The sequence below is a fragment of the Aythya fuligula genome, chromosome 10 (assembly GCF_009819795.1).
Source record: "Aythya fuligula isolate bAytFul2 chromosome 10, bAytFul2.pri, whole genome shotgun sequence".
Classification (NCBI taxonomy): domain Eukaryota; kingdom Metazoa; phylum Chordata; class Aves; order Anseriformes; family Anatidae; genus Aythya; species Aythya fuligula.
Window position 1 is genome coordinate 6,777,804 of NC_045568.1, and position 18,214 is coordinate 6,796,017.

General features: G+C 51.5%; 1 protein-coding gene across 2 annotated transcripts in view; it reads right to left on the reverse strand.

Moving 5' to 3' along the window:
- Positions 1-18,214, reverse strand: part of RAD54L2 (RAD54 like 2) — a 55,309-nt gene that overhangs the window by 13,803 nt on the left and 23,292 nt on the right. For both annotated transcript variants that reach the window (XM_032194305.1, XM_032194304.1), the window contains exons 3-7: positions 6,123-6,321; positions 4,341-4,480; positions 2,066-2,197; positions 1,132-1,364; positions 205-387 (exon numbers count right to left, since the gene is read on the reverse strand). In XM_032194305.1, the coding sequence (XP_032050196.1) occupies positions 205-387; positions 1,132-1,364; positions 2,066-2,197; positions 4,341-4,480; positions 6,123-6,321 (887 nt within the window). The remainder of the gene's footprint in view (positions 1-204; positions 388-1,131; positions 1,365-2,065; positions 2,198-4,340; positions 4,481-6,122; positions 6,322-18,214) is intronic.

The window sequence follows — 18,214 nt, forward strand, 5'->3', positions numbered from 1 at the left end:
GAGCGTGGAATGCCCCCCAGCTGTGCCCAGCCAAGAGCAGCAGACTACAACATGCATACTCAGGGAGACAGGGAATGAAACGGGGAGAAGAGCAGCAAGGGTATGACAGAGTGTGATGTGAGATAGGATACCAATCAATCTCTACACAAAGAAGGAAGTAGACCAAGGAAGGTGATCAGTCAGCCTTCCGCATGGGCTACTTACAGGTACAATGGCAAGAACAGTCTTTGCCTCTGTGTGCCGAAAAAGTACATCCAAGAAAGAGATGACCTGTATGGTCTTGCCCAGGCCCATGCTATGTGCTAAAATACACCCAAACCCACTGCTGGTTTTAAATCTCTCCAAGGACTCGACCAAGTTGTCATACAGGAATCGGATCCCACCAATCTAGAGAGAAAAGTAGAAAAAAGAATCAAAAAGGTGGAAAAAATGAAATAGGTTTATATTTCATTTATTTATTATTTATAGTGGCTAACATATTAGGATTGCATAACCACGAAAATATAAATGGGATGTTTCAAGTTCACTGCAGTATTTTAAGCTAGAGAAGGCTCCAAAAGATGCTATTTTTAGATTCTCATAAAACTTTCTGAGGATATGATACCAATAAATCTAACATTAATTTGGAGACGGAGAATCTGAATTGAGGTTGGTCAGTTTGTTTATAAATACAATTTGATTTAAAAAATGTTCATCTAAATATGCAAAGAAAACACTCCTGTCTGTTCCAGATTTCACTACACCATCCACCACAAGGGTATCCAGATAAGAAACTTCTTTGCCATCACAACAAACTCTGATAATTACAAAATATTTCACCTTTGAGAGCTGAAGGAATTTTGTTACAAGTGCGGCCAGAAACAAGCAAAGTATTTTTAATTATTATTTATTTATTTTTAATTGAATATGAGTATGGGCCCTTGAAATAAAAGCTAAGGCCTGTGATCAAATTGCAACAATCGCCAAAGTTATACGTAACCCAGGCCTTCCTTTAATTTCTCCTTACCATTTGACTGCCCACAACTGCAACTGCCACAACCAGACTGGTCACAGAAGTCACAAAAAGTTCTGCTGAGATTACAAAGCAGGCTTGGCCAAATTCCCTGCATTTCCAAGCCTAATGAAGCCTACCTGATGAGGTTTTACTGCATGTGCAAGCTGGGGAGCCAGGAAGATATCCTCCTCGTTTGGTGGATGGTTGATGTTGACAATGACCTGCCCCAAAGCATCGGACTGATTTAAGGCATCATTCACATGGGAGCCACTGCTCTCTTCGCTGCCGTCTTCCTCCCCTTCATTGCCAGAGTCACTGCTGTCCACGATTTGGAGGGCATCGTCCTCTCCCGAACTCAGCTCAATCACTTCTGTAACCAGAAAAGGAGAGAAAAAGGGGCAAAGCTTAACTGACAGCAGGGTTTATTGCATATGGAAAAAAAAAAAAACTGTAGCAGGAAAATACGGCTGCCGTGTTTTGTAATTCTACCCTGGCTAATGAACAAGCAGGCGGAATACAGGCTCACAAGACGTCCCTTGGGCCAGCATATAAAAACTGGAGTTTCCCATTGTTTCAGAGAACACTAAGCACGAGGCAGTTTCTGTGTGTGTTTTACATTCTCTTCCACATGTCCTCTTAATTCTCAAATCCAGACACGCATTTTATCTGTCAGTACACTGTCTTTAACAACTGCCAAAGAAATCGGAGTGGTGTAAAGCAGTCAGGTTAGATTTGTTCAGGACAAAGGACACAAAAACTGCTTTCAGCTGCAGATTTGAATACTCAGATGCTCCTTGCATATACACAGCAGACGATGCGACACCTCACGTAAGCACTCTTCAGCAGAGCACTGAGCAAAATGGAGTTTATTTATAAAACAGACAAACACAAGTTTGCTAAAGTGCCTGACGGGCCAGGCTAGAAATGCCAGTTTAGGACTCAAAGGCAAAAATTGGCCAAAAATCCAAAGTAATTCACGACTGGAACATTTGACTAGTTGAGCATAGGAGGTTTGTGCCTGAACAAGTAGCATGTTGTGAGAAGCCCGGGGTAAGACAGCCAGTCACTTACCATCTTTAATGTTGTTTTTTCCTTTAGCATCATCTTCACTGCCACTGCTGGTACTATCGAGACAGATCACTTCCTCAGCAAGGACCTGAGGGGGGAGCTGGGTAGCTTCTGCTGTTCTGAAAACGATGTCTTCTACAAACACGACAATAAGTAATTCATAATAAGGGGGAAGGAGACAAAACTGTTCAGAAACCAGACAGTATTTCCTTCCACTTTTGCTCTAATAACTTAGCCCTGGAATTTTCCATAACAGACTCTCACTGTCTAAAACACTGCTATGACTCAGCTTCCTGGGTCACAATCGCTTTCTTTCTCAATATGCCTAAACAATAGCCCATTGCTGATGGCACCCTCTCCCTTGCATGTCCTGGCTGGGGCACATTGACCAAACACATACTGAAGTCATTCTGCCGCCCCCCCCCCCCCTTTTTTTTTTGTCATCTCAGAAGTAAAAGCATTTCCTTTTTCTTCATTCCACTTCTGTTTTTCATCCAGCAGAGAAAGTACCAACTGCTGAAGGGATGGTAACTGTCCTTTGTTAGTAGAGACACTGTAAAAATTATATCCCACATATCATAAACAACTTTTGCTGATCAAGACCATTTGTCTGCATATTTAAGTACTGCCAAGCAGGGAGAGAGGCAAGCTCAACAGGGCCAAGTAAGAACCATGGCAGTGACTCAGCAAGCAACCACGGTCTTCTGGGGCTACAACCGACTCCCCAACAGTTAAAAGTATTTTAAATAGCTCCCGTTTCTTATTTTTTAATGCAAAATATTTTGAACTCTTACACTTAAAGGAGGTTACACATTTCCCATGAGGTAAAGCCGACTCAGGAACTCCTAGACCACTGACACAATTTGCAATTGCACTCCTCTGCCCTCACACACCCATCTGAGAGGCTGAGGCATAAAATCATTGAAACTACTCAGGGTAGAAGGCAGCACAAGATGACATACTGTGGAACTGCATCCTGACATACAGTTACTGAGTTCACTCCCATTGTGAGAAGAGAAGAGTGATGCTTAACTGTTTATGTTGCCTGCTGTCTCGCTGCTTGTCAAAACATGAACGAAAGAATATGGCTACGTTATGAACATAAGTACCCCCAGTTTATTGTTCCACTGTCCCCAGCACCAGATCCATGTATTACCAGACTACCCTCAGAACAAACATGATCTGTATCAAGGATATGGCATTTCTGTCAAATTAGTTTAAGCTTCCATAGCAGTTGGAAAGATGAGAGAGACCTGTTCCAGCAAATACAAGGTCCTGCATCTGGGCTGGGGCAATCCCAAGCACAAGCACAGGCTGGGTGGAGAATGGATGAGAGCAGCCCTGAGGAGAAGGCCCTGGGGGTGCTGGTTGATGAGAAGCTCACCACAAGCCAGCAATGTGCGCTTGCAGCCTAGAAAGCCAACCCCATCCTGGGCTGAGCCAAAAGCAGTGTGGCCAGCAGGGTGAGGGAGGGGATTGTCCCCCTCTGCTCTGCTCTCTTGAGACCCCACCTGGAGCCTGCGCTCAGCTCTGGGCCCCCAGCACAAGAAGGACAGGGATGTATGAGAACAAGTCCAGAGGAGGCCGCAGAGATGATCAGAGGGCTGGAGCACCTCTGCTATGAAGACAGGCTGAGAGAGCTGGGGCTGTTCAGCCTGGAGAAAGCCCTGGGAAGGCCTTGCAGTGGTCTTCCAGTGCCTAAAGGGAGCTACAGGAAAAGCTGGGGAGGCACTTTGTCAGGGGGTGTGGTCATAGGATAAGGAATAATGGCTTTCAACTAAAAGAGGGGAGACTTAGATTAGATATAAGGAAGAAATTCTTTACTCAGAGGGTGGTGAGGCACTGGAACAGGCTGCCCAGAGAAGCTGTGGATGCCCCATCCCTGGAAGTGTTCGAGGCCAGGCTGGATGGGGTTTTGGGCAGCCTGAGCCGACGGGAGGCATCCCTGCCCATCACAGGGGGGTTGGAATTTGGTCTTTAAGGTCCCTTCCAACCCAAACCATTCTGTGATTCCAGCATCCTGCTCACACACAATTAACTGGTCAAAATGTCTCCAACAGAAGTTTCCTGGCACCTTCCACCACACAGCCACACTATTTTGATGCAGAACAAGCTCAGAAGTGGAACTGGCTGCACTACTGAGCCACAAGTTGTTCCAAATGATCATTTCAAGAATTTACACTTGCAAGTGCAAGCGCAGCACTGGCAGACTAACTCCTTCTTCAATCAGCTCCTACCCTTAAAAATCTTGCTTCAGGTGGCATTTCCCACTGCTTACCAGGAAGAAACTCTAGGGGTACGGTTGGGATAGTGGCTGGGTAATCCTTCCGCTGCTGCTCTAGCCGCTTCCTTCTCTCCAACTCTTCCTGCTGGGCTGCTTTTGTCACGGCTTCGAGTTGGTCCTCACGCAACAGCTTTCTGAATGCATAAGCAAACAGAGGAATACATCTTGGTTACACTTACAGTCCTTCAAAATAACACCCACCAAAACAACAAAAAAACTTGAAGGGCTGTACAGCTGGCTTAAAAGACGACTGACAAGCTCCAGGTAATTTGTCAGCTACAGAGACTATGAACATCATATAGCCAAAAGCTACAGACAAATTTCACATCTTTTTCAAGACCGTGCTTCCCAGCTACGGGCATCACTACTACCATTCAAGGAAAAGACACAAGTTTGACAAGGAAAATAATGAAAGGAGGAAAAAAGTGCATGGATAAGTATATACTTGAGTTAGGTTACCAGAGCCTAGTTCTATCTGGCAGGATGTTATTTATTGCCATAGAGTTTATAAATAGAAAAGGCACAAAGTCATGCAAAGAAGACATGTGAGGAGAAAAGAACTGAGCCCAGAGAAGCTGTGGATGCCCCTTCCCTGGAGGTGTTCAAGGCCAGGTTGGGTGAGGCCCTGAGCAACCTGATCGAGTGGGTGGCGTCCCTGCCCATGCTAGGGGGGCTGGAACTAGATGGTCTTTAAGGTCCCTTCCAGCCCGAGCCGTTCTATGATTCTGTGAAAAAGCATCAGTTTCCCCCCAGAGTCCTCACCCTGATTTTCACCTGCCCCAGTGTTTTCAGGAACTAGGACCTCTCATAGCTTTAGCACAATTCTTTCAAAGGCTGTTCTCAAAGCAGCTTACTTTCATAGGTCATTTCCATACATCTGAAAGTTGCTTTTCCTTTTTTTCCCAGTTTCACTGTTTCAGATTTGCAGCCCTGGAAATGAAGGCTCTTTTGCCAGAAGAGAGGCACAATACAAGCAGTGGTAAAACCCAGTTCCCTTAAGCCAGCCTTTCAATCCAGCCAAGCCTACACTGAAGGGACAATCTCCTCCATCCTAACAACGTCTCAGACCCCAAGGCTCACTCAACACTCACTCCTCCAACTTGAAGAAAGTCCATCAAGTGCCCAAGCTGAAATATGAGCCAAAGACTACCAGTGCCTTACATACCATGAAAATGAGCCGCCTGCTGCCTCAAGAGTCCCTGCTCTAAGCCTTTTAGATCCTCTTGAACAAACTTTCATGGTGAATTACTACCTTAGGAGCCATCCCAGAATGTATGTGGTGACTTGCACAATCAATTTCTACTTCTCAAAATTCAGAAGGAATTAATTTCCAGCAATTCATTTGCCAGCCACAGCACGAGCATTCCTGGGAACAAGTACCCAGGACAGAGGAAAGGGCTGTATTTTAGGCTCTCTGCAATACGATCCTCATCAGCAGAGAGCACATACACACATCTGAAACTCGCTATTTACTTAAGACATCTAACTGAAAAATTGCACCATCATTATTAAACAGCAGCAAATACACATTTTTTGAAACATATTCCATAACCAAATAATTTACCCTTCTGAAAATACCAAACAAGTCTGCACCCACATGCGGCACTCCAGACTGAGAACAGACTACTCCCACTGGTGAGATCCAAAGGTTTTGGAAAAGAAAAGCCATCTGCTTTGCCAAGAGCAGCAAAATGTAGCTTAGAAGAAAAGCCTACAGGCTCCCTTTCTACTCAAAACGCTACATAGTTCCCTACCGCTTTCTGTCCTGATGCTTACCTTATGTTCCTCCGCATGTGAGAGGGTTTCTGAGCCCTCTTCTTTTTGGTGTCCTCAGAGGCCAGGCTCTTGTGCTGGTTCTGCAAGAGTTGCTCTGCCCGCTCACTCTGAGATGAGGTAGTTGAAGTCGAGCGCTGCCATTCTCCATCCTCCGCCTGCTCAACATGGTCACTGCTGAACACGGCTTCTTGGGGTTGGTCTGCAAAGACAAGGAGGTCACAACGTGAGGAGAACTGTCACTGCCTTCTACGTGAGCATTCATCAGGATTTAAGCTGAATGGGAACCCACTTGGGTGAAAACCGGGGTCCCTTCTGTGTCAGAGTGTCAGTAAGTTCTGCACCAAAGGACCTGTTTCCAGCAAAAGCCAAGACTACACTAACAGTCCAAAAGTGTCCTTACAAGAAAAATGGGCAAGATTAATTAGTCCACACAGAGCACTTGCTGACCTAAGTGCCCATTATTTTCTTTCAGGGACCAGATGAGCTCCCACTGAAAAAAACAGAAGACAAAGCAACTCAGATCTCTTTGTTTCCCAACATTTAGGTGGGGCAGAAATTTCCATTCATATGGCACCTTTGGGACCATCTTCCAAGCTAACTGAACCCAGCATTCAAGGGGTTATCTGGTTCAAGCCCTGGGTCACAGCCCAGCAGGCAGTTCAAAGCTTTTACCACCACACTCCACTCTCAGGATTTAAACGCTACCTTCTGGCGAGCTTTTTAAAAAAAGAAAAAGTGACAATTCTCTTCCTGTTTTATAAAGCACACTTCTCTTTCCCTGACTTCTCCTATTTTCAGGCTTGCATTAACAGTTGACTTCAGTCTTAAAGCGCCATGTGAAATGACACCTTGTTCCGTGTGCTACTTCAACAGGCTGCCAGTGACCAAGCTAATGCTTGCAGAGCACAGAAATGTTTCTGTTTGAAAGCTTCCCTTGAAGTAAACTGTTTCTGACAATCCTCGTAATAGCTCCTTTGAAGCATCTTGTCCCCTTGTGTCTGACAGAGAACCTCGTCTCACAGGCAGCTTTCTTGCTCGCAGTACGTCTGTGAGCTAATGGCTGCAATGAACTGACACTTAGACAGAGCTTTGAAGAAAAAAGGGAAAGAAGACCTCAGCGCAGAAAAATGCAGCAGAGGAAGAAGTAATGCTGAACCAACAAGCTCCGTATTGTGATGCTGTGGGATCCGGAGACAAAAACTATCCCTTCTGCAAGAGGCGAGAGCTGAAGTGAAAAGGATGCTTCTGCAAAGCGCTCCGCAGGCACCTCTACGGCCCCCCAGAAATGCGCCTGTTCCAATGAACCTTACCACTAACATCACCTCTCGAATTTGTGGTGACAAGAACGAGATCCACCGTGGTCAAAAAGCACCAGCTTGGCAGCTCCCCCTCCACACGTCCCACAGGCCCTGCCCCAGCGCTGGCTTGGCACCCGCTCGGAGCCCAGCTGGGACGTCTGGGCTCGCCTCTCCCTGGGCCAAAGCCAGCAGGAGCAGCTCAAATGTTTGTGTGAGTGTCAGTACCAGCAAGTCCTCCGCGTGCTAGGAAAGCAGGGAGCACAGCTTTCGTGAGGACACGGAGCTCACGATGAGAGGAGACAAGTTGTGTTGGGCGTGAAGATGGGAGGCAGAGGCATCGCAGCCCCAGCCAGGGCACCTCTCCTACCGCCGCCATCTTGGGACCCTCCTGGAGGCAGCAGCTCAGGCACCGAGCACCACGCTCCCTCTCAGGCTGTGCTGGGAACAAACCCAGTTTCCGAGGCTTCCCAGACAAGAGCTGTGCTATGTGAGCTGCAGACACCCTGTGGTCACATTACCTGCAATTCCTCAGCACCCTTTCCTTCCCCCTCCCCCCCCCATCCCTTCTGCCTCACGGTTATGCAACCAGATCAAAAGATCGGATGAAATAGGGCAAAGGGAAGCAGGGAGGCTGTGCACATGATCGCATTCTCCGGGATGAGTCATTAAACCAGCGACAGTCCCAGAGACAACCGCTGCCACGGTCACACTGCTGCCACCTCACCCAGGCCCGGGGGCCCTTGCCGAGGCAGGGGGAGCACCAAGGCGGCTTTGGCTGGGAGATGGAGGCTCCCCACACCCTGGCAGTTGCCCACATCACCTCCTCTGGCACCGACTGCCACCCGTGCCATGCACAAAGGGTGTCTTCGGGACAGGGGCAATGCCAGCAAACCCCAGGGGCTCGGCAGCCCAGAGGCAAGGCCACTGCGTGCCTCCTCCGTATGTTGTCATGTCTGTCAGCCAAACTCTGCACACACCCATCCCACCTCTGCATTTCGCCTTTTTTCCTCTTATTCACTTGCAATGCAGACTCCGGTCAGCATACACACAGCTGGACCTGGCTTTTTGTTTATTTGTTTTGTTTTTACAAAAGGTAATTCTCAACCGAAGCCTAAAATCTGGTGCCAAACCTGTGTCGTCCTGGGTGCAGACCCTCACTCACCGCAGCCCTGCAAAGGCAGGTCCCGGGGCGGGGGGCACACAGCCACATTCAGCCCCGTTCCCAGCATGTGGGCATTTGGGCAGCGAGATCTCTTCTTCACCAGCAACACCCCTGAACGTCCTGCAGTGGGCTTCAGCACAGCTGGGACCACAAGAGAACAGAACCACGTTCAGAAACCACAGCTGCTCCCAAACTGCTGGACGAGGAACAGGTTTGCTCCTCGGGATGGATGGAGCTTGGGAATGGCCTCGCTGAACAGGTCTCATCAGGTGATCGAGTGGAGTAATTCCTGCCCCTGCTCTGCCAAGCCTCCCTCCACAACAGGGATGCAATTAGGGTTTTGTAACAGGAGCTCAATGCGCTACTCCGACGTGGCTACACAGGTAGCTTCCTGCACAATGCTACAACTCACCGGCCGTGCTTGCACACTGACTTTCTGCAAGGAAGAGTCGTGACAGCTCCGTGCACCTCCTCCTTGCATAATATTTTCAGGCTTCACGTACAAGAGCATGGCACCGGCCTGCAGGACAGTCTCCAACATCTTTGGGTCAGCACTGACTTGCTCCCACCACATACTGCCTGCTCTGCAAGGGGGCTCAGGTCACTGCCAAGCATCCTGGAGCATCAGATACTTTTTTTTTTTGAGGAACGAGGTTTCTGTAAGGAACCCGAGTCCTCTCCTGACACCGAGGTGTGCGAGAAGCAGGCATGTATCTGCGTCCAGCATCCATACTCCGTGGCAAGCCTCAGTAAGGCCAGGTATCAACGCACACAGGTGTAAATATCCACAGGGCTGGGGACAGTCAGACCTCACCAGGAGCACAGAAACTGCCACGCAGGGTAAGACCCGAGGGCTCCCAACCTGAGGCTGCTGCACCTTGGCATACACCACCGCCGAGTAAGACAATTACTTCTTCACCACCCCATCTCTGGCTAGCCCATGCAGCTCCCCAGAGGTTCGCCCTCCTCCTGGGAAGCCAGCGTCCTGCCAGCACAACCCTGGGAAGGCACACCACTGCGAACCAGCCCCTTGTTTGACTTTAAAATCATTTTATTACAGGAATTCACGGTACTAAATAGCACTGCGTTGCTGAGCCTTAGTTCCTACCCTGAGGACAGGGCTGTGCATGCGTGGTGAGGCCGGAGGCTGCGTGCAGAGCAGAGGGAGGTCAATGCTTGCTTTGGGAGCAGCCTGCTGTCCATGTGAAGAGCAAGGAGCAGTTGTACGCTGGTGCAGGCATTCTAGGAACTTACTGAGCACTGCTGCAGCCAGCACTGAGCATGAATGGGAGGAGTGCTGAGGGACGGGACACGACAGCCTCGCTGCACAGCTCCAGCTGCAGCTTGCAGTCGCTGACACACTGAACCACGGCAGTGCCAAGGGCCACAGGGGTGGCTCCACGGAGCCAGCCTGACTGCCAAGGCACTGCCGTGCTGGGAGATGTCTCTGGGGTTAGCTGGTGTTTTCCCCGCGCGCTGGGCACTGGAGGGGAGTGGAGGTGATGCCGGTGCTCGGCTGCAGCACAGCGGTCATCTCGGAGGCTGGCAGCAGTGTCCTGGCTCATCCCGTCCTCAGCTGAAGCGGAAAATAAACGAAGAGTTTTCAGGATATTCTCTGTATGCAACCGGCGCGGCTGCTGTGCGGGTGCCACGCAAGAAGGGAGGAGAGGTGGCTGCACAGAGCACCTCTCCCAGAGGCAGCACGATGGAAACGCTTCCAGGACGCTGGTTGGAAGCAGGAAACTCCTTGTGAAACGCTCCTTGTGAAACCGCTCAAGGACAGTGCAGGGGGGAAGCCCAGGCTGCCTTCCTTCAGGCCCTACCTGCTGTAACACCCACTGCAGCCAAAAAAAAGCCCTCCCGGGGCCCAGCACACACCAACACCCACTCCCTTCCTCCTGAAGCCCCAGGAAAGCCACCCCTCAGCAGGACACAGCTCCGCAGGAGGCTCGGGGCTGTGCCACCTCCTGCAGCCGCTCTCGGGGCAGCTAATTAGCAGCAAGACTTTGTTCTCCCAGGGAAAATAATTGTGCTCGGTCTTCGGCAGCGGCAGGACGCCCCTCCCAGCCACAACTGCTTAACAAAGCACTAATTATGTAAGCATTATATAAGCCGGCACACCTACCCCCCCCTGCGCCAGCAGCACCCGCTCGGCCCCTCCAGCTGAACGCCCCTCGGTCCTCTCCCAGCGAGCGGACCGAGAGCCAGCACCCAGCCTCTGGGCTGCAGCAGTTTGGTGCGTGCTGTGCTGCTCTGGGTACCACCCGGGGCTGTCCTCCTCTTACCAGGGCTGAGGATGAGGGGAGATGCTGGTCCCCGTGGGGCAGGCAGCCCACAGCCCCGCTCTGGCCCCTTTGGACTGCGGGAAACCGCTGCTGGGGAGGGGTGGGCTTGCTCCCACCACCACCCTCCGCGGCTGGCTGTGATGTTGGCGTCCTGCTGAGTCACTGCTGCACGGCTCCACGGACACGAGTGGAGCTTTGTGCCTGGCCCCAGTGCTGCTCCGTTCCCAGAAGTGTCCCCTGCTGCTGCTGGGGCTGGGGCTCAGCCGCCTGGGGTCTGTCGCTTGTTCCCGTTGCTACCTAGACACAGACTGTCACGTTGGGATGACAAGCAGCACTGCTGCAAGTTCAAATAGCACATCTTGCACTGCTCTGGGTGACTGTAACGTGCTCGGGGCAGGGAGTTCAGGAACTCCATCCGCACACTGCAGGGCAGAGGCTGCCTCGAACTCCAGCCCAGGACTGGGGGATAGAGGGGGAAGGTGCAAAATGAGCTCTGAAGCAAACACCAGCACAGAAAACAGAGGGAGCCCAACCAAAAAGCACACAGACCCCAAACACATCCTTAAGCTCCTTTTAGGCAGGGAGTAAGCCCCAGTCAATGGAAGAATTTAAAAGATAAGGCAGTGCTGCCCCTCTTTTTTTTTTTTTTTTTTTTTTCCCTCTTTTGGTGGCCTTTCAATATATCTGTTTACAGCCAGCTCGTGCTGCAGAACGAAACTCCTTTCCCAGCCCGAGGGAATCCTCGGCCAGCAAAAGTGAAGAGCAGGGGAAAGAAAGAAGCAACCCGAAAACCAAAGGGAGAGAAACCAGCTGAGAAGCGCTGAGAGGCGGAATGGAACCTCCCGCAGCCGGCCCTGGTGACAGACAATCCATCTTCTGACTCCCGGGTTATGCAAGCAGAACCAGGCCCCAGACACCCAGCAGCTCTCGTTCCGGCCGCATACGCCGAGCCCCGGGTTACATAAACCCCGAGCAGCACTTACACAACGCCGGCTGCCCCAGCCCGGCACCGCGGGGCAAAGGCTGCCAGCGGCCCCGGAGCTCCGCGCGCCCCTGGCCAGCTCCGCTGAGCTCCCAGGAGGGATGCGGGGTTTCAGGGGGCTGTGGGATTTCGGAGGGATGCTCTCCTAGGGTTGGAGAAATGCAGGGCATCTCCTGCCTCGCATCCCTGTCCCCGGTAGGTAATCGGAATTACTTTTCCCCAATAAAAGTCCTCGAGCCTAAAACGCCGCCTCCTTGGAGCCCTCCCTCTCTCAGGCATTAGGCAGGGCAGGGAAACAAAGCCAGCAAATGCTCCCAGTAAGGCAGCAAGTGAAGCAGGGATGGGTTACATTTGTCCTTTGCACGACGGGGGGTGTATGGGAGGGCAACTGAGTTACATAAATCTAACGCACGGGAGCCAGGAAGTGTCTCAGGCTCCAGTGCTGGAAAGCGTTCAACAAGCTGCGTGAAGGAGCGAGCTGAAACCTCCCCGTGCTGCTTATCCCAGTTAACCAGTAACCCAGGGCACAGATCTGCCAGCCAGGTTAAAAAAAAAAAATAAAATACAATCAATAACCACAGACATCTAGGCAGCAAGAAACTGGATTTATCCCTCAGACCTTACTTGTTTTCAGAACAGTTCAAAACTTCTTCAGAAAACAGAATAAAACTTTTTTTTTTTTTTTTTTTTTTTTCCCCTGTGAAGGTGGACAAACACCGATTTAGGTAACAAAGCTAATTTCTCCCCCACACTCACATTCAGAAAACAGATGTAAACCGGGGGCTTGCCAAGCTCCCGGCACAGTGGCTGGGGCCAGCTGCTCCCAGTACCCTTCTTAGGCACACATTTCTGGGACTGAGGAAAGAGGACAAGCAAGGGAGCGAGCGCTCTGCATTATGCAACGCTTACATAAGCATTAGTTTACTCTAGGTAGCTGGGAGTTGTGGTATTAGCTTTATACCAGGATACCCTCAAAGCAAGGAGAAATAAGAGAGGGGATTACTGCTGCCACACGCTCCAAGGCCACCAAAATGGCAAACAAGCATGGAGCACAAGCCACCGAACTTTCATCTTTGCCCCAAGGCCTCGCCACAGCTTCATTCAGGAGCTGGGAAGAGGGAGGGGAGAGAAGACACCCGAGCCGTGCTCATAACTTACAGGAGCTGTGTGAGACATCATCTCAGCACAACACAGCCCCTTGTGTGTGTGCACCGCTTTGTTCTTGCTCACGGCAACGCTGTACGGGAGGGGAAGCTCCCAAAAACTCCGACCTGGCACTCCGCGTCAGGGCAGGGGAGGTCACGACCAGGACGCACTCCACACACCGACCTCTCAACCACCAGCAGGGCTGTTTTGCAGAGAGGGAAACTACAGCAAAGAGCTGGGGTAGACAGCAGTGCTGAGCAGCTCCCGAGCTGTCGGCTCCCTCGTCTGTGCTCTGTCCTCTCCTGAAATAGAATTTCCTACTCGGGAAACAAAACAAACTTGTCTATTGCTTGGAGAACCGTAGCAGCGCAGGACTTCAGCTGCGTTGGCCTTTGCTGCTTCAGTTCCTAAAAATTCCCCCGAAATTGCTTTGAGGGCTTTGTTTAATGAGGGAGGCATCACTTGGGAGAAAAATGCAACTTGTTGAGTTGGAGCCTGTGTGGCACCGCATTCCACTGGCACCTCTCCCGCCAAGCGCAGCCAAAAAAAGTGACCGAGAGCACTGGAGAAAGCTAATAAGCCCAGGGTGAAACACCACCAGCAAAGAACGAGCTGTTTCTATCTAGCTTTTCTTTTCAAAACACCGGCGCTGCTTCGTGTGCTGCCCAAGCGGTTTGCCAAAGAGCTGCCAAGCTGCTCAGGGCCAGGAGACCTTCACAAATCCAGGGCGCAGTGTCACACGGGCACCCCCATCCAAAGCAGGCAACACCCCAAAAAGCTAAGCTCATTACACCCTGGAAAAAAAAAAAAAAAAAAAAAGCAACAAACACCAGTTCCTTGGTAAGTTTGCTGAGATTACAGCCAAGTGACCCACAGGTGCCCTGCTCTGAACACCCCAGCAGTGTCCTGGCCCCCAGGGGGAGAACTCCTGACCAGTGCAGCGCTGTGTGAGGATGAGCTCATTCGCATCTCGGGCTCTGATGTCTGTCCAAATGACCCCAAATAGCTTTCCATACAAAAAAAATATCAGAAGGCCTCTAGCCGGGCGTTCTCCCTCCGCCTACGTGACCTACAGCCCCATTTCCAGCAGCACCTGCCCCTCCTGTCCTCTTTACGCCTGTTACCTGCTGGGTCACACGCACCATTTGTATCACCCAGATTCCTCGTTTACCCACACATTTGGCAGTGCAATTCCTCTCCTCTCAGTTCACACTCTCCCAGAACTAGTTTCTTTGTTCTGCCACCACAGCCAGAGATAAGGAAGTGAGAAAAGGGGATCTTTGCCAGAATTCACCTCTCCACTAAGGGACAACAAACACTGCGTGGCTCATTTCTGTAAAAGCTCCCCTGTAATACACTGGAACTGCTGGGGACCACTTCTGAGCAGCCTACAGCCTCATAGCATGAGCTTTGGAGGTAGCAGCCCCACGAGCAAGGCTGAAGAGCTCGGCTTCTGCAAGTAGCTGACCTCCAAGGAACAAGGTAAATGACAAGCACAGGAAGTTCTTCAAGTCCAAAGAAAGTTTCTTCTCCAACACACAGCAACCAACCAAAGAGGCAGCCACCCCCACACCGTGGCTGGGGTTTGACCAGCATCTTCTGTTTAATGGGAGGGCAGAAAAAAAGAGTCAAGTGGCTCCCAGTCTATTTGGCACCTGCTGTGGAAGGAGCACCCAGAGCTCTGCCTACCGCCTGGTCAGCGGCTCAGCGAGCACTTCACTGGCACCAGAGGAGCTTAGGAGCTTACAGCTCTTCTCAAGGGGGCTGCTGGGGAAAACAGGCACAGGGAGTTGAAGGGGATGGAGGAGAGGACACTGGATATGTTACTGATATTAACAACTACCTCCCCTCTTGCTAAAAACTTGTGCGTTACAATATGACAGCAGCAAAACCAGTAACAGACAGACCCAGGGCGTCACAACACTGAAGTCTTCACAATTAAAAGCACAAAGAAAGTAAGTTTCTTTCTCGTATCCCCTCCTTAAAATCAGCAAGCACTGCAAGACCCTGAAAATCCACCCATTGCCATCACAGCGTGGCGGTTAGGAAACGAAAACCTGAGCCCCAGCTCCTGGGGCACTCTGCCAGCCATCCCGTGGGGTGCTCCAGCGCAGGGGGGTGGCACAAGGAGCCCCGCAGGGAAGCGGGAGGGATGAGGAAGCAGAAGGAGAACGAAATATCTACATCCTACCTGGGAACTGCTGGGACTCATCCAGGAGTAACATGCTGCTCCGGGCACAGCCTTCTGCCCGCACCTCTGCCCTGGTGCTTGTTCAACGTGGCCGTGTGCTCCCGGCCCTCCCGGTATACTCCAGGCTCAGGGTCTGGAGGAAAAGTTTCCAGTGGCTCCCAACAAGTCGGTATCTCTGCCCGCAGCCTGGTGAGCGCTAAACTGCCCTCGCAGGCAGGAAATGCCTCCTGAGAAAACAGTCCCGGCTCCTTAAGGTTTCCGAAAATACCTTTGGTGAGGAGCTCCCGGTGCGCGAACCCACTCAGCCGGCGCGCTGGCAATCGGCGTGCACCTATCTGCCCCGAACTCGGCGGAGACGGAGCAGGGTCACCGTTACATAACTGGTTAAATACGCCTCGTGTTGGGTCTAAATAAAAAAAACTGCCGCTCTGCCCTCCCTGGAGGAGGCAAACGCCACAGCCCTGCCCCAGGTGGCTGCTGCTCCACCAGGGACTGGCAGTGCCCGGCGTGGCTCCGGGAGGCGATGCCGCGGCACCCTCAGTGCGCCCAGGCAGCGGGGCGCAGAGGGGAGGGTGCGCGCGGGGGGCGCCTGGCTCCTCTCCCCCGGCTGGAGCGGCGGAGCTGCGCGCCGTCGGGATCGGGTCCCATTCATGCAGCCCGCCAGCCAGCTCAACTAGTGGCAGGGAGGGAGGCTGAGAATAAAATGAAACTCCTTACATAACCAGCCAGGCTCCGGCGGGGCCCCGCGCAAGGGGAATCCCAACAGACAACAGGACGGCCGGGGATCGCCGCCGCGCCTCCGGGCTTCACCGTGCCGCCCAAAGGAAAAGGAGCACGGCCTTCTGGCTTTGGGAACAACCTGAGGATCTGCGGGTTTGCGAAGTGTCTGCACGAAGCCTGCCAGCTCGCAAGAAACCGGGACAGCTGAGCCCGAAACCTGAGCGGTTTGAACTCGTTTGCGCAATAATAAGCAAAAGAGCATCGCAACCCTGGGCTCCTACATCAGCGACTGCTGCGTGCCTGCAGGAGGCTCTGAGCACAGCACGAGGACTCCAGGTGACATCTCTAAGTTTTTAAGGAAATAAGCGTGTGGAATTTGTGGAGCACAAACTTATTCGGAGCTTCCTGCTCACCACCTGTCTGCACCAGAAGGTCAGGTACAGGAGGAAAGGAGCGCTTAGAGCTAGGGTTGAGCCCCTAAGGGCTGGAGGTGCCCCTAGGGGCTGGAGGTCCTGCCCTTCAGCACCACAGGGACTTCATCCTCACCTGCTGCCCCTCACAGGGGAACCCCATCAGTAACAGACAGCAAACCTGGGCTGAGGGGCACGCAGCGAGAGCAGCTGGCTCTCTGCGAGCACCTCTCTGCAGACGAAGGCAGCTCTTTGCTTGGAAGAGGCAACAAGCTGGAGGGGGAGAAAACGAGCACGGGCACAACCAGCCCCAAGCTGCTGTGTGCAGGCAGCCCTGGCACAGCCCCGCGGAGCTGTGGGATGGAGCAGAGCGATGTGCAGCACTCCTGCCGGCCCCTGACAGTCGGCACGGCTCTTACAAGGACCGTGTTCATCAAGGGGCGAGAGAGGGATGAAAATATTAAAAGTACGTGGCCAAGGACCTCACAGCAGGCCTTATAAGGGCTCGGTAGGGTTGGAACAAGCCACCAAGCGTGACCTCAGCATCTGACCCAGCAGATTTCTGAAACTGGGAAGCAAGATTTAAAGACAAGCATTTGTGTCAATACAGCTGGGTGCTTTCCAAGGCTTGTTACAGCAGCCAAGCACGAGGAAAATGGAAGTTGATCGCATCAGAGACAACACACACCTGCCCTTTTCCACAGAGGAACAAGAAGTCACTTTCCTTTCCCTTAGGGTGCAAACCAGAGAGGGACTGTGCTGCTCGCAGCAGCCTCGCTGGTGAGGCCACCACTGTCACCACCACAGGTACATGCTCACACAGCCACAGTCTGGGTCTGCCAAAAACGGACCATTTATAGAAACAGTCTCCTCCTGGAAGGTGAGCCTGTTATTGCTAAGCCCATTCACTGAACAGCATTTCTGTGAGACCAGGAGGGACGAGCTCCCTCCCCGACACCTCACCCAGCTTCAGTCCCGGCTATCCCAAACACAGGCGAGGTCTTGGTGAGGCACAGGGACTGCACCAGGGGCTTGTCAGCAAACCCCTACAGCCTGAGAGGTTCCCGAGTCAGCGACGCAGCACACTCCCCTGCTCCAATCACTCTAAAATTTGTATTTTCCATAGAACACCAAGATAAAGGCACTTCAGAGCATGGCTCTTATCCACCTGACAAGCCAACAGCAGCACCCCTGAGCACTAGAAAATCACGAGGCCTAAAACTCACACCTAAATCTGCCTACACACGGGAAGCTGGATCTGAAAGCTCCTCCTGGCACTAACTCCTCGTATGGCAGGGAATGGGAGATTTTTGTTTATATCCATATAAATCTTGGTTTATTCTGTTTGCTACCTAAGCCTGTTCTTCACAAGGACCCCAAAATCGTAAGGAGGGCAGAGCAGTTGCACATAACTTCACAACAACCTAACCCTGAACTGTACAGTGATGAACCAGGGTGTGCTGCGAATGATAAAACATGCCCTGCTTCAGCCTCAGCACCCAGACGCTCCAGGGCTGTTTAACTGTACTGAATTTCAATGTCCTGAAGCAAAACAGCTGTTAAAATAGTCACATCTTATCGGAGCCAGGGGATTTATATCAGATATTTATCAACAGGTTAGTCAGAAAGTCCACTGAGCTACAATCCCAGCACGTGTGTTTTTCAGTTATATCCTTCAAGAAGCTGTTTTGAATCTCCTCCTACAGCTTGCTACGTTGCTGCTGCCACCACGAGGTATTTGTGCATTGCAAAAGGGTGATTTTGTACAACTTTAACTCCGTTCCGGTTTCATGTAAGTGCAAAGCTGACAAACATGAGCTAAAAGTACACAAGTGTCATTTAAGGAGTGCTTTTAATAGTTCACGTACTTAAATTACAAAATTTGTTTGGACGGAATT